The following is a 15,680-nucleotide window of genomic DNA, read 5'->3' as shown; positions in this document are numbered from 1 at the left end:
AGTGCGGTCATGTATGCTATCATACCACACAATACCAAGGAGCCCTGACTGACACACCCAGGCTCAGATGTTAGGAACTGCGGGTCTTTTGCTTCACAGTGTTCTCTGATAGAAATATAATGGCTTGCCAGGCGGTGGTGGCGCACACCTTTAATACCAGCACTTGAGAAGCAGAGGCAGGTGGATCTCTTTGAGTTCCAGGTCAGCCTGGTCTACTAGGTAGTGCCGGCACAGGCTCCAAAGCTACATGGAGAAACCTTGTCTCAAACAACAACAAAAAGTAGCACTTGCTCTTAACTGCTGAGCTATCTCTCCGGCTAAAGAAAATATTTGATTTTAAAAACTTGAATTTGAGTTGCCAACCTGAGATTCATAAAAACAAAACAGTGAGCTGGGCAATGTGGCGCATGCCTTTAACCCCAGCACTTGGGAGGCAGAGGCAGGCAGATCTCTATGAGTTCGAGGCCAGCCTGGTCTAACAAGAGCTAGTTCCAGGACAGGCTCCAAAGCTACAGCGAAACCCTGTCTCAAAAAACAAAAACAAACAAAAAAAGTGAATGACTTCTGGCTTTGGATTCAAACAATTTCTGATTATTTCAGTTTGCTTCTCTGTTACTGCCAATATACACCACGAACAAAGTAACAGAACAAAAACTGGTACCAGGAGTATGATGCTGCATCAGTGGATCTGACCATGTTCTGTTGGAAGGTTGTGTTTTGGCACACTCAGCCGGAAAAGATATCAAGTCCTCAGAGATTAATGCGCTGTTCTGTGGGAGCTTGGCAGAGTATTGAGAAAAATGCAGAAAATGGAGGCCTGGCTTGTCAAGTTTCACAAAGAAGCAGATTCTACAGAGGCTGCTCATGTGATGGTTTCTGGTCAGCTGGTGCTGAGAAATCGGCTGCGATTAATACGAGATCAACACCATTAAGGAGAAGTCTTCTGGAAAATACTTCACCAGATAACCTGTATAGACAAGCTGCTCTGGGCAAGGCTACATCTCCATCTGGAAGCTAAACTGGGAAACATGTAAGAGTCTCCACGTGGTTTGATTTTGAAGGCATGAAGAGTCATGGAGGAGAGAAGCTGGGGCTTGACAGCAAGAGGCAAGGTCAGAGTCCCTGAAGAGAGGCTGGGTGTGGGGGCATTAGTGATGGTGCAGCCTCCATTGCAATAGAAACCACAGGACACTGAAGGCACAAGGATCATGGAAAGAGTGGAGTAGAGCTGAGCCTACAAGACAAGCTATGTGTGCTGCAGATGACAGCAGGAGACACAGGCTGGCCCAAGCCCTTTGGAGCCTAGAAGATCATGTGTGAATTCTAGATGTGAGAAGCTGAGGATTTTTTTTTAATACCATTGAATTTTGGTTCTGCTTTGATTTGATCATAACTATACCTTGATCACCCCCCCCCCCCCTTATTTTCTATTTTATAAGAGCCTAGTTAAGACTCAGATTTTTTTTTTTTTTTTTTTTTTTTTTTCGAGACAGGGTTTCCCTGTAGTTTCTAGAGCCTGTCCTGGAGCTAGCTCTTGTAGACCAGGCTGGCCTCGAACTCAGAGATCCGCCTGCCTCTGCCTCCCGAGTGCTGGGATTAAAGGCGTGCGCCACCACCGCCCGGCCAAGACTCAGATTTTAAAGAGAGCTGGGACCTTTTAGGTGTAAAGAGTTTTTTAAAGACTGGAACTTTTTAAAAGTCATATTGTTTGTTTTGTTTTTTTTTTTTAAGATAGGGTCTCATTATGTAGCCCTGCTGTCTTGAAACTTGTTATAGAGATCAGGCTGGCCTCAAACTCACAGGAATCCACTAGCTTCTGCCACCCAAAAACTGAGATTCAGGGTGTGTGCTCATGCGCAGCTTTTCCTTGTTCTTTTTGGGGGGAATTTTTTCTGCCTGCCTCTGTCTCCCAGGAGCAGGGATTAAAGGCGTGCGCCACCACCACCCGGCTTCCTTATTCCTTTTCACAGTTGTATACTACTTCACAGTACTATAGTTAACGTGTCATTTCCAATCTGATGCTAATAAAATGATTTAATAAGCAGCTTCATACAGGGGACAGGATAGCCACACCTGCAGTTTCTAAAAGACTGGCTGGGACAGAGGATGATTTTATAATTTAGGTAAATAAAACTGCCATTCTGACAAATTACCTTGCCCCATCTGGAGCCATAATAGTCCTCCTACTGGCCCGGCCCACCCTGTGCTCTGACAAGTCTCACCTGATCAAGTTTGGCATACCAGGTCCTGTAGGCCTTGTTTCCAAACCGGGAGGGCTGGTCCACCGGTGGGGTTTCATCAATCCACCTATCCAGCGTATCGAGAAGAGCCACCAGCTTCTCAATGGCCTGTGAAGGTGAGATAGAGGAACCACACCAGTGACTGGCAGCCCTGCTAGAGCCACAGAAGGAAGTCTCAATTGCTGTAGGACGTGGCCCCTAGGCTGGCCTAGCTGTTACTCTCATTCTTAACTGTCCTGAATATGAAGGAGGCTCAGGGAGTGACCTTCCCTTCAGAGAGGAAATTACACTCGGCTGACAGACCAGTGTCATGGGTAGCTCCAACTGTTTCTTCAGCCAGGCTACCCAGGAGCAGCTGCTAGATAGTTACAAACCCCAGCCCCGACCTTTGTTAAAGCAGATGTGACTGAAGTCTTTCACTGAACAGCACAGATGTATGACAGAAAAGAAGAGAAATGCAGTGTGGTACGTCATCCACTAGACTGGCCTATTGGGCAAGTGTGTGGCATTTTCTTGACTGATGATTGATATAGGAGGGCCCAGCTTACTGTGGGCGGTGCTAATCCTGGACAGGTGGCCTGGATTCTATAAGAAACAGGCTAAAGCCGAGCAGTGGTGGTGCAATCCTTTAATTCTAGCATTCGGGACGAGACAAAGGCAGTCGGATCTCTGAGTTCGAGGCCAGCCTGGTTGAGCAAGCCAAGAACAAACCAGTAAGCGGTACTCCTCCAGGCCTCCGCTCAAGCGCCTGTCCTGACTCCCCTCAGCACTACACTGTGACGCGAGAGTTGCAAGCAGAAATAAAACCTTTCCTCTCCAAAGCTGCTTTTGGTTACGGTGCCCTTTTTTTTTTTTTTAAAGGGTTTCTTTGTGCAACAACCCTAGCTATCCTGGAACTCGCTCTGTTGACCAGGCTAGTCTCAAACTCAGAGACCTGCCTGCCTCGGCCTCCTGAGTGCTGTGATTAAAGGTGTGCAACACCACACCCTGCTGGTTATGGTGCTTTATCACAGCCATAGAAACACTAAGACAATCTTCATTGTCACCATGACCCATTCAGAACCCCTGTAGAAGCATCCTTCTGTGTATGTCTCTAGGGCATTTTCTAAATGCTTTAAATGAAGAGGAAGATCCACCCTGAATGTGGGTAGCATCACTCCACAGGTGGAATCCCAGACTGAATAATTAGGATAAAGGGAGAAATCCAGCTGAGCACCAGCCTTCATCTCTCTGTTTCCTGACTGTGGATACCATGCGAACAGCCACCCCACATCCCTTCCCTGCCATGATGAACTGTACCTCAACTGCAAGCCAGAATAACCCTCTCCCTTAAGCTGCTTCTTGTCAGGTACTGATCACAGCAATAGAAGTAACTAATACAGCCAGTAACCCTGACCTCTCAAAACCAACACCACCTACAAATGAGCATCCTGGCTTGTTTTCTCTAGTGCTCCTCTGCGCAACACTTCAAGAACTAACTCCACAGATAGATAGTCTGCCTCCAACACTACTAAAACAGCACTGAGCTACTTAGAGACCTGAGCTTGTCTTTTTCTTCCAAACATGAAGGCCACAAAGCAATGGGATATACATAATGCCTGCAGACCCTGAAACTGGACAATGGACAAGTGCCTTAGCCTGCTCCTTTTCCCCGAACCTCATTTTACACCAGTGTATACACAGAATGCTTAATGGTCCGCACTGTTAAATGTCTAGGCTCTCTGCATATTTCACTACCAGACACAATACTGGTTCACAATTCTGAAGTGCTGTCTTGGTGCCAATCTGGGATTACCTGTACAAAGCTTTGAGAGCTGGCAGCCTCCATGCCCCGCCCCCCACCGCCCCAGCACCAGGAAGCAGAGTTACAGGTGTGGGAGGCACCAGCACATCAAATGCTGTTTACAGAGGAAATCAGGTCAGGCGTCCATCCACAGTTCCTTCAGGCACAGGTGTAGCTTGGAGAAACAAGCCAGGATTAAGGGCTGTAAGACTGTGTGGCAACTCAGGCCAGGAAGCCTTGGGGAGAGGGTCCCTTCCAGGAGGCAGATTCTGTCTGTGCCAATGGGAATGCTCAGCATAAAGGGAAATCCCCAGATCCTGGAACTGGGTAGGGCTGAGGCTGTGCACCTGCAGTGAGGACTAGGGCTCCAGTGACCCCAGCTGCAAGGACTCTCACTGTACAGCGTTACACTGGCCCCAAAAGCTGCTCTTCCCACCCCCTCACCTATGCTTGGGGCATGGAGGAAGAAGTGGCCTGTCGCTGCGGTGGTGGCTAGAGTGGCGTAAAGATGTCTTGCTGAACTGTAAGCGCAAGTGCTGCCAGAGCCAGGCTCTGTGAGGAGGCAGGTCACAGGAACTGCTGCTGAGTACAAACCAAAGCTCATTTCACAGGGCAACTGGACCTTGCAGGAGGGTGGGGCACCTTAGCCCCAAGAAGCACCAAGCTCCCTGGAGATCTCTGCTTGCAGCCCTGACAAGGCACTAAAGGGGATAGATAAAGAACGTGGCTCCTAAGGCCAGCAGGAGCCTGGACCCAGAAGCTAGCTCAGCTGGGTTGGTAAATAATTAAGACTCATAGCTCCTCCTTCTGCATCCATTGTCTGGCCTGCTGGAAGAGAAGGGCTAGAGAAAGAAGCAATCCTGAGCTGGAACCACCCTACCCCACCCCAAGGCACAAAAATAACTTGTGCCCCCCCCCATTCCTATAGCAGTGTCTCTTGATTATACTTGCCAACTTCTCATTCTTCCCTGGTGGTAGAGGCACTCTATGAGTTCAAAGTAACCCTGGTCTACAAAGTGAGCTCCAGGACAGTCAGGGCTACAGAGAAGCCCTGTCTCCCAGTCTCAAAACTCCCTGCCTCCCCCCCCCAAAAGAAACCCACAAAGGCAAAAGAAACAACAAAATAAGGTGTGGTATCAAATGCCTTTCATTCCAGAACTCAGGAGGCAAAGGTACGAGGATCTCTGTGAGTTCAAATTCAGTATGGTCTACATAGTAAGATCCAGGCCAGGTAAGGCTATATAGAGGAACCCTGTCTCAAAAACAAACAAAAGCTTTCCGGACCCATCACATCACCCTTTCTTTAAAAAAAAAAAAACAAAAAAAAAAAAACAAAAAAAAAACAAGCAAACAAAACAAAATAGAAACCCTCTCCAGTACTAACATAGGTATATCTAAAGAACAACTTGTCGTCATGGGTCTAGACAAACTCTACCTTGCTGTGGCTTGTCCTCTGCTTCCGGTTGTATGGAAATCACTAGCCTAGGTCCCTCCACTTTCTCTTGAGAGCTATCTGTGCTGTACTTAAGAGGACACAGGAGCTCTGGCTGCTGTGCTGAGTGTGACAAGGAAAGCCTTATACACAGCCATGGCTACATGCTATGACTGGTACCTTCTGCTGCTCCTGACAACACTGGAGACTTCAGGGAACCTAATTGGCTATGGCTGTACACCCACTGAAGTAAGCAAAGGGATGGATCCAGTTTAGGCAGTGCCCCAGCTAAAACAAGAACATCTGGTGGAAAGTTAGAGCTGAGGGAGCTGGAGAGATGATGGCTCAGAGGATAAGAGCACTGCCTGCTGTTCCAGAGGTCCTAAATTCAATTCCCAGCAACCACATGGTGGCTCACAGCCATCTGTACTGAGATATGGCCTGCAGGCGTACATGCAGACAGAATACTGTATACATAGTGAATAAATAAATCTTTAAAACAAAAAAAAAGAAAGAAAAGAAAGTTAGAGCTGAGTGAACCTGCTGACACGGAGCTAAGAACAGCAGAGGCTTTCAGCACACGATAACCTCTGCACATGGGATCCTAGTGGCTCCCCACCTCATGTTCTACACCCTGAGGGCCCAGCCACTCTACAGAGGGCAAGAAAGGACAAGAAGGAAGGATTATAGGTGATGAAAACCTATAATCCTGGTACTTGGAAGGCAGAGGCAGGAAGATCACATTTGAAGGCAGCCTAGGTTACCCAGTGAATTGGAGATAGAGATACGATTTAGTGTAGAGCTCTTGCCTAGCGTGTGCAGAGTGCTAGGTTCTATCCCCAGCACTAAAAAGAGCTGGGGTGGGGGGGAGCAAAGCCACTCAGCTGGGAGGCGGTGTGCTGCAAACCCTGAAACATAATATGATACTGCCAAAAGAACAGTCCTTCAGTCAAGGCAACACCTCATCAGTGAGAACTGCTCCCATAGAAACTCTGGAACAATTGAGGACCCAAGGGGATTGGTAGCTCAGTCCTGGCTGGGGTAATTATGAATTCTCCTTTAATTAGCTTCCCTTGATGTTTCCAGCATACTGGGCACTACTAAGCTCATCCTCCCTGTCAGTCTATACCCGAAGTCACAGCCCAAAAAGAGCCAATCCAGGGAGTCACTTATAGGCTGTCTCTCCTCAGTGCAGTCCTAGCTCCTAACTAGTAGAAAGAGCAAGACTATAGCACCCAGCAGGTGACCTGGTACGAGGGCTAAAAAGGGCAATGTTAGCCTAGGACAGATGAAGAAACCAGGCCAGGACAAGGCCAGACCTTACTCAATAGGTCCCAGCTGTAAGTAGAGGGCAAAGAGCCAAAGTGCTAAGAGGCTACTCAGCCACTGGTGTCTGAGATAAGAGGCTCAGGGTGGCCCTGGGCCAACTGGGACATGAACCTAAGAAGCCACTGGAAACCTGGGACCTAGTTCTGGGAGATGGCATTGCAACAGCATGTACAAGGAAGACTACACCCTCCAGTGGTAGAGGTGGCTGGCCATCTGTTCCCAGTCCATGCCTTTCCTGAAATCAAGTCTGTCTCTAAAACAACCAGAGTACCTATTAGACAAAGCAAGAGCCTGCCTGTGCTCTCTGCTCAGCATTTCGGCTAGGAATGAAGGTGAGGAAATGACCCACAGATCTCCTTGTCAAATGCTCAGAGCAACAGTGCCCAGGGACACAGCTGCAAAGTCAGGACTGTTAAAACAAATGAGGGACCATCTCAGCAGGGTGACCAGTTATACCAACAGACAGGAGGTGTGCCTGTGCAATATCACCAGGGTTGTCCTGGGAAGGTGTGGTGCTGGGGTTTGAACTCAGGGCCTAATGCATGTCAAGTATGTTTTGGATCTACTACAGAACTAGAACTAACCCTATTTTCGTATCCATTGATGCCATGCATGCTTCCACTAAAGACTGATGCCATGCATGCTTCCCCTAGAGATTGATGCCATGCATGCTTCCGCTAGAGATTGATGCCATGCGTGCTTCTGCTAGAGATCTCTGCAGAGAACTCATCTACTATGTTAATTTTTCCCAGCTCTAGGCATGGAATCCAGGGCTGTGCGTGTGCTAGGCAAGCACTTGGCCACATCTCCAGCCCCTCTGTCATCTTTAATTTCAAGCTTAATAAAAAACACCAATTAGAAAAAATACAGACTATAAAATTGCGTATTTACCTTGATTTTAGTTATAAATATGATTTTATTCATAGATTTAAAACATTAGGAGTATGGGCCACAAATCTTCTGGCACTATGCTGGGCAAATCATCGTCTGCATGCCATGGATATCACCCTGTGTGGGTTGTAGCAGGACTCCTTGCCTGTGCCTACCTCAGAGACTTTGTAGTCAAAGGTCAGCTTCTTCCCTTTCACACCTTCATTGAGGGTGAGGATAAAGCCGATGTAGTCAGCATAAGCCTGCCAAATGGAAAGAGGAGGAAAGGAAGATGGTGTCAGATGGTAGCTCCACTGCAGCTACCCCAGCTGCCCCAGCTCCCACTCCCAACTCAGTACCAGAAGTAGACAGATAGCACCAAATACACAGGCTGCTCCATTAATAAAGCCAGCCATTCAGTGATCACAACCACAGCCAATTCCTAGCCAAGGTCTACTGAGTGCTCACAATTGCTGTAGGTAGTTTCTTCAAAAAAAAAAAATATATATAATATATATATGCCAGAAAAGGGCACCAGATCATTACAGATGGTTGTGAGCAACCATGTGGTTGCTGGGAACTGAACTCAGGACCTTTGGAAGAGCAGGCAATGCTCTTAACCATTGAGCCATCTCTCCAGCCCTCTGTAGGTAGTTTCTTTAGACCGTCCCACAGGAAGACACTGTTGTCACCACCTTACTAAGAAACAAATTACTTTAAGAAGTAATTCGCCCATGGTTTTCCAGAACCAAGATTTCGTTAGACACAGAGCTAGGACCCTGCCAGCCTAACTCTACAGCTGAGTAATCATTAAATGTCTGACCACCGCCCTGTACCAGCAGACATTCAAAGAACGCCCAACATTCCCTTCCCCAGGTCCTCTTCCAACCATCTCCCCAGGTCAGGGTGGCAGCTACAATGCAGAATCTCTGCCAACAGCCGTTTCATGCTGGCTGGCATACTAGCCCCACAATCAGCTGGACTTTTCTTCCTACTTTATTCCAAGTTAGGCTAGCACAGGGAGAAAAGACACTGAGATGCAGGCCCCTAGGGAAGCAGCTTCTGAGCAAGTGTCTCCATTCCATCTTGTTTCTTCTTTATCTTACTTTCTTCCTCTGGGACACCCATGATAAGACATAAGAACAAACATTTGGCATCTAGATTGGGTGAGTCTATACTAGAGCCCCCATAAGCCTGCAAGATGGCTTCCAGCAGACCAGGGGGATCACACATAGAAACTATCCCCACACAGGACAAGACCAATCCCTTGTTCTAACCAAAGCCGGTGTTTGCCATGGTCTGCAAAAGGTGGTATCACAGACGTTCAGACAAATAACTAGTTCCAGACAAGAACAGTCTCTCAACTGGGAGGGTATGAACAGCATCTGGTGACATTTAGCAGGTAGAGTCAGCGTTAGAGTCTGCCATTCAAGGACTGCCCCCACAAGACTCAACAGTGCTGAGCTGAGAAACTCAGCCACAGAGCATCTAGGATGATGAATGGGCTCCACTCATGGCCTCTGAGCAGCCGAAGGGACTACGGTGCTTGCTTATCCTGGTGAAAACTCAGAAAAGAATGTGATCTCCATCTGCAACTGTCAGAGGGCACGCTTGTGAAAGAAGGGAAGGACAGGTTCCTGTGACCTTTCCTACCCAATGGAGCAAGGCATACGGCTGCTCAGTGTAAGTCTGGCAGACTTGGCATGGACAATCTGTCACACAAGCAAGGGCCCTTGTGCCTGCCGTCTATGTAAATGACACTCTCCATGGCAGCTACAGACCTGGCATTAGTGCTGACTGGAGCTGGGCCCAAGGCCCTCTCTAAGAATTCCAAGTGGTCTTTCTTTTCCTCAGCTCTGGACTGGAAGACTAAGAGGCACAATTAGCTTTCTCCTGCCCATCTCCTGGGCTATGAAGCAGAGAAGGCCAGCCTACTGCCAGGGAACTGGATCTCAATTCCCAGCTATTTTTAGGGCAGTCATGTTCCTGGCCGAGGTATAGTCTCTTCTCCTCCTTTGCACTGGCTCCTATGTGTGTAGGTTCTTGTAAACAAAGAATTCGGAGATTCATGTTCATTCAGTATAACATTAAAGGAGCGATGAATGATTTAACCAGAGTAGGACGCTCCAGACTTACCAGGGCTCCAGCCAGGCCTTCCTGATAAAGCAACTCTGTGTACTGACAGCTCGGGAGGAAAGTCGAGGGGCATATAACCCTGGGCTGTCTGGAAAGCTACTGATTAAAGAGCCTCAGATTCTCCCCCAGCTCCAACCCTCAAGTGCGGGCGTCACTCATACCTGAGACCGCTTCCATTTGCCCATATCTGGAACGGTGTGGATCTCCTTTTTTGGAATAATAAAGTTCTGAGTAGCTGGAGGGGTCTCCTCTGAAGAATCTGGACAAAGAAAATAGAAGGGGCAAAGTGATCAAAAGTTCCTCCTCCCTCCAATCCCTCCTCTCTTTTTGGAGGCAAGGTCTCTTTTGTATAGCCCAGGCTAGCCTAGATCTCACTTTGTAGATCAGCCTGGCCATAAACTCAGAGAGCTCTACCTGTCTTGGCTTGTCTTTCAGGGCATGGATCAAGGAGTAGGACACCACACCTGGACCCCCCCCCCCTTTTTTCTTTCTTTTTTGTTTTGTTGGGTTTTGCTTTTTTGTTTGTTTGTTTGTTTTGTTTTAGATACAGGGTTTCTCTGTGTAGCCCTGGCTGTCCTGGAACTCACTCTGTAGACCAGCCTGGTCTCAAACTCAGAGATCTGCCTGTCTCTGCCTCCTGACTGCTGTGTATAAAGGTGTGAGCCACCACTGTGCACTTCTCTCTCATTTTTAAAAAAAGACTCCAGCCTTTGAGGCCAAGTCAAACCCACCAGCTTCCAGCCTTTCGTTTTACAAGGAGTGAAAACAGAGCAGGCCAATGCGGGGGAGGCATTCGGGGGATCCATGGAACCCACTGGCCAGAGCCTAGCTTAATCCATAGTTCCTGGTTCAGTGAGATACCCTGTCTCAAAAAAACATGAGGACAACAACCCCAAAACAACCTCTAACTGGACAAGACACTTAAAACAATAAAAGCAAGCCAGGTGGTGGTGTACGCACCTGTAATCACTGCACTTGTTTATAGTCTCAAGATATGGGAGGCTGAAGCAGGAGGATAATCATATACAGTAAATTCTCGGCAGCCTAGGTCTGTCAAAAAAAAAAAAAGAAAGAAAGAAAGAAAAGAAAAGGAAAGGGGCTGGAGAGATGGCTCAGAGGTTAAGAGCACTGACTGCTCTTCCAGAGGTTCTGAGTTCAATTCCCAGCAACCACAAGGTGGCTCACAACCATCTGTAATGAGATCTGGTGCCCTCTTCTGGCCTGCAAGTATACATGCAAACAGAACACTGTATCTGTAATAAATAAATAAATCTTTTAAAAAAAAATAGAAAAGAAAGAAAAGGAAATCAAGTTGACCTTGACCTTTATACTTGATAGAATTTTGTTTGGATTTTTTGTTTTTGGCTTTTTTTTTTAAGATTTATTTATTTATTGTATATACAGTGTTCTGTCTGCATGTACTCCTGCAGGCCAGAAGAGGGCACTAGATCTCATTACAGATGGTTGTGAGCTACCATGTGGTTGCTGGGAATTGAACTCAGGACCTTTGGAAGGGACAGGGTTTCTCTGTAGTTTTGGAGCATGTCCTGGAACTAGCTTTTGTAGACCAGGCTGGCCTCGAACTCACAGAGATCCTCCTGCCTCTGCCTCCCGAGTGCTGGAATTAAAGGCGTGCGCCACCACCGCCCAGCTTTTGTTTTTGTTTTTGGAGACAAGGTTTCTCTGTGTAAAGGTCGTGGCTGTCCTGAAACTTGCTCTGTAGACCAACTACAACTAGCCTCGACTCATAGAGATCCACCTGCCTCTGTCTCCCAAGTGCACCACCACCACCCACGGCCTGCCTTCTTCATGGCTTTTAAAAGGAATAGATACCTGTATCACAGGCATAGGAACATGTGAAGAACAGTCACAGTTTGTAGTATAATCCCATTCTTGTACAAACAGCTCACACTCTGCTGGGCTAAACAGCAAAGTTCCAGATGGTCATAAAAGATTTATGCTTCCCAAAATTCCCAGAAGTCTAAAAAAATTCCTAATTTTTTTTCTTTTTTTGCTTATTTGTTCGTTTGTTTTTTTGAGATAGACTTTCTCTATGAGGTCCTGGCTGTCTTGGAACTCACTCTGTAGATCAGGTTGGTCTCAAACTCAGAGATCCACCTGCCTCTGCCTCCCAGTGCTGGGATTAATGGCATGTGCCATCATTATGTGGTCCCAAAATAAGTTCATAGACTAATATGTAGACATTCATAGGTTTTGTGTCTCCTGCTTAGTGAAAGCATTTATATACTGCTGAAATAATTTTGGTTAGGAGTGTACCTCTTTAAACACACCTGCCATGGGTTTCAGAGTGTGAGCTCAAGCCCGAGTCTGCAATTAGAGACATGGTGGGCCGGTAAGCCGCAATTAATAATACAGCTCTCAGGAAGGTGGACAAGGCTCCACATGACATAAACCTGCCCTGCTGCCTTCCTCTAAAACCTGCAGGCAGTAAAAGTAGCTGTGGCAAGGACAGAGCCTTCCAGGAGATGTTGTGAGGAAACTAAAAGTACCAGAGGACCTGGAGGCCTAAGGGGAAAGTTAGAAAGTGAGATAAGAGCATGATAAACTTCCCAGACTTAGAACTCAAAAGTAAAGTAGGTGAAGGAAGGGAAAAGGTCATGCAGGAAGTCCACATGCTCCCCTCTACCCCTACTCCCACCCCACACATATACTGTTCCCAGAGCCCCACCCCAGCCCTTCCTAATAGTAAATTGCTACTCCAAGTAAGATGCCAAATAAAAAGCTTTGAAGCCAATCTGATGAGGAGCCAACCACAGTTTATGAGGAATGTCTTCCCCATTGCTAATAAACAGCCTGCACATATCATCTTCGGGACCCAGGCCTCTTGAAAGAGACCTGTCTGTTCCCTGCAACAACTGCCCTCCCGACACTATTTCACAGAGAAGTCCTCCAGGCCTGGCTACAATCCCAAGAGCAGAGGCCACGTTATATGAAGGAGAACAGTAAGTCCCTGAAGAAACACAGTCGACAGAATACACTTTTCCAAATCAAACAAAAGCAAAAGCAAACAAAAACTAGTAAGGCTTCAGAGACAAGAGTACAAGAGAGAGCACACCCACAGCTTCTCCTGTTGCAGGTTGCCTCTGACAAAGGATTCAGAGACAATGGACAGTTTAAGATTAAAACATGAAGAGTTTTACAGATGTTCCTTGAAAAACCCCAAAAGTAGCCCAGGTATAATAATACATCACTGCAGTTCCAGCATTCAGTGGGTGGAGGCAGGAGGACCCCCAATTCTAGCCAGCCTTGGCCACATAGTAAAACCCTGCCTCAAAAGCCTAAGAGCTGAACACTGTGGCCCACACCTCTAACCCCAACTCTTGGGAGGGGGAGAAAAGAGGATCAGGTACTCAAAGTCATTCTTGGCTGTAGGATGACTTCCAGGGCAGCCAGGGCCAGTGGCCTTGTATCAAAAGCATGTGCTGGTTGAGTTCTGTTCCAGTCTGGTCTACACTGTGAGTTCTAGTCCTGGAAAAGTTCTATGTGTGTGGCATCTGCAGAGAACACAATTTTCCTGGAGAAATTTGGAGAAACACAGTGATACCCTGTATCAAAACAAACAAAAATACCCGCAATGCCCCCCAAGAGTGTGCCTAAACTATCACCTCCCATTTGGATGTGACATGTTTACCTCCACTGTGTACCCGCCATACCCCACGCTGCTCACATCTGACTGCCCACATATTCCATGAGGAAAGTTGGATAACCTCCTTTAAAATTACATTTCTAGAGTGTGAGCGTGCGTGTGTGTGCATGCACGTGTGTGGATGTCAGAGGAGAACAAGCAATAGTTCTATCCTTCTACCTTGTGGGTTCCAGGGATCGAATTCAGGTAGCCAGGCTTGGCAGTAAACACCTTTACTTGCTGGGTCAGAATATCCTTATTTTCAGACTACTAAAGGTAGACTACTAAAGGTTGTGACTTGCCATTTTAGTCTGTGTAACTCCAAACTTTCCACAACTTTTCCAGTTAATAATGTAAAAACTCCTGCTTGGGCTGCAGGTGCTACTCTCGTAGCTTTATGGCTGCCCTTCACAGGTACTCAAATCTATTTCATTTCTAAAACATAAGTTAAAACTGATAAAATTGATTTTAAAAATTAAATAACTCCTCTGGGCATGATGGCACACACCTTTAATCCCAGCACTCAGAGGCAGAAGCAGCAGATCCATGTAAATGTGAGGCCAATCTGGTCTACAGCCAAGGCTACACATACATGGTGAGACCCTGCCTTCAAATATATAAATACTATTTCAGACTTCAAAAGGGGCTGCTTTCCAGAGACTGTGTCTTTCCAGAAGTCATAGATCTCCTCCCCAAGGCTTTCCTTTTGTTTGTTTCAGTGCACAGGTTCTGGTCCCCACAGCGCTTCCCTGTCTTCAGGGACCCTCATTCCAACATGAGTCCGCCTGCCTGTAGCTCCCAGCTCCTGCTGTCATCCCCTCAACTCATTAGGGCACATCCACAGAGGTCTGGGCATAATCTAAAATAAACATCTGCTTTTGAGGTCCACTGTGATCATCGCTTTCTCTCGACTGAGACTTTCTTTGGGACCACAAAATATGAAGCGTGGCCGAAGGATCATGAAACGCTTTCAACACATGAGTTGTGTTTAGCCAAACTATTCATTCTCTGTAAGAATTTTCCGGGCCTTCTTAACTGCACAGGGTCGGCAAACTGCTTTCTTCCCCAGGAAGCGCCGGCCTGTGCCTCTGCCCTAGTTCCTTGCGATAAACTACAATGAGGCACAGGGTAAATAAAAGTCACAGACGGTGATGACACCCACCCGCTCATCTTGCACAAACAGCCTTTTTAAATTAGTGGTTTAGACAGCAAGGGTAGTTTCTCTCGACTCTGCAGATACTGAAACCCCGGGGGAGGGGGGATGAAGGGGGGGATGGAGGGGGAGGGGGGAGGGAGGAAGAGTGATGCAGGGTGGGCAGGGCATGGAGGAAGCTGGCGTGCGAGCGAGGCCCAGGCCCACTCGAGCAAAGTCTCATAAAGAGGGCAGCCTCCTAGACGCCCCTCGCCCCCGGCCCCAGGCATCTTTCACCCCAGCACGTTCTACCCTGCCCAGCCCTCGGACTGCCCCGGGCTCTCCAAGTCCGGTCGCCCTCCCCGCCACCCGCCTCGGCCCCGGAGGCTGGCAGCTTCGCCTCTAACGCCTTTGCATCTCCTCACGCTCCTGAGAAACCCCCCCCCCAGCCACACCCCTCTCCTACCCGCAGGCCGGGGCCCTCCAACCGCCCTACCTGGCGGCGGCTGCCGCTCGCCCTCAGCCATCTTCTCCTTTGGGAGCCGGCGCGGATGCTCGCAGTTCCCGCTCAGCGTTCACCCCGCACCTTTCCCCGGCTCCACTAAGCTTCCAGAAGGGAAATGAGCGCCGGCCGGCTACGACCGGAAGCCGAGAATTAGAGTCACTCTCGTGAAGGCGGCAGCCATGCCAGTGCGGGGCACTCAGGGAGCATGCCCAGCAACTGCCGTCTCGCGGCCGCCGCGCCGACAGACAGCAGCGGCCATTTTAGTGCGGGGCGCCGGGCGCATGCGCACTAACGGCTGCCGGCCGCAGGCCAACTGCAGGTGCTGCCGCCATATTTGTGCGGGGCGTCCGGTTTCGGGGGTGGGCTGGGTGGGTGTGGTAGCCATATTTTTGCGGGGCAAGGCCACCTGTCATCTTTGTGAATGGCACTGAGCCTAGCCCAAAGAACCTGAGACAGTCCCCTGTCAACACAGTTATGTTTTCCTGCAACTCGAGGAGTGACGTTCAAGGACACCAGGCGGACTTGCAGGACGCCCGCAACCGCCTCGACAGCCCAGGTGGCGTTCGGAGGCGGAGAGCGCGAGCTGGACTCTGGCCACCGTTGGGAC

At 48.3% G+C, this 15,680-nt stretch overlaps 1 protein-coding gene across 4 annotated transcripts in view; it reads right to left on the bottom strand.

Annotated features, from left to right (window-relative positions):
• Ptpa (protein phosphatase 2 phosphatase activator) overlaps positions 1-15,342 on the bottom strand; it is a 31,205-nt gene extending 15,863 nt beyond the window's left edge. For all 4 annotated transcript variants that reach the window (XM_038336999.1, XM_038337000.1, XM_038337001.1 and 1 more), the window contains exons 1-4: positions 15,065-15,342; positions 9,952-10,049; positions 7,831-7,917; positions 2,223-2,348 (exon numbers count right to left, since the gene is read on the bottom strand). In XM_038336999.1, coding sequence (XP_038192927.1) covers positions 2,223-2,348; positions 7,831-7,917; positions 9,952-10,049; positions 15,065-15,095 — 342 coding nt within the window. In that variant the 5' untranslated portion in view covers positions 15,096-15,342. The remainder of the gene's footprint in view (positions 1-2,222; positions 2,349-7,830; positions 7,918-9,951; positions 10,050-15,064) is intronic.
• Between the last annotated feature and the right edge of the window lie 338 nt (positions 15,343-15,680).

This window comes from Arvicola amphibius, chromosome 7 (genome assembly GCF_903992535.2).
Source record: "Arvicola amphibius chromosome 7, mArvAmp1.2, whole genome shotgun sequence".
Taxonomy (NCBI): domain Eukaryota; kingdom Metazoa; phylum Chordata; class Mammalia; order Rodentia; family Cricetidae; genus Arvicola; species Arvicola amphibius.
The sequence above is the reverse complement of the archived record's forward strand: the minus strand, read 5'-3'. Positions and strand labels throughout refer to the sequence as shown.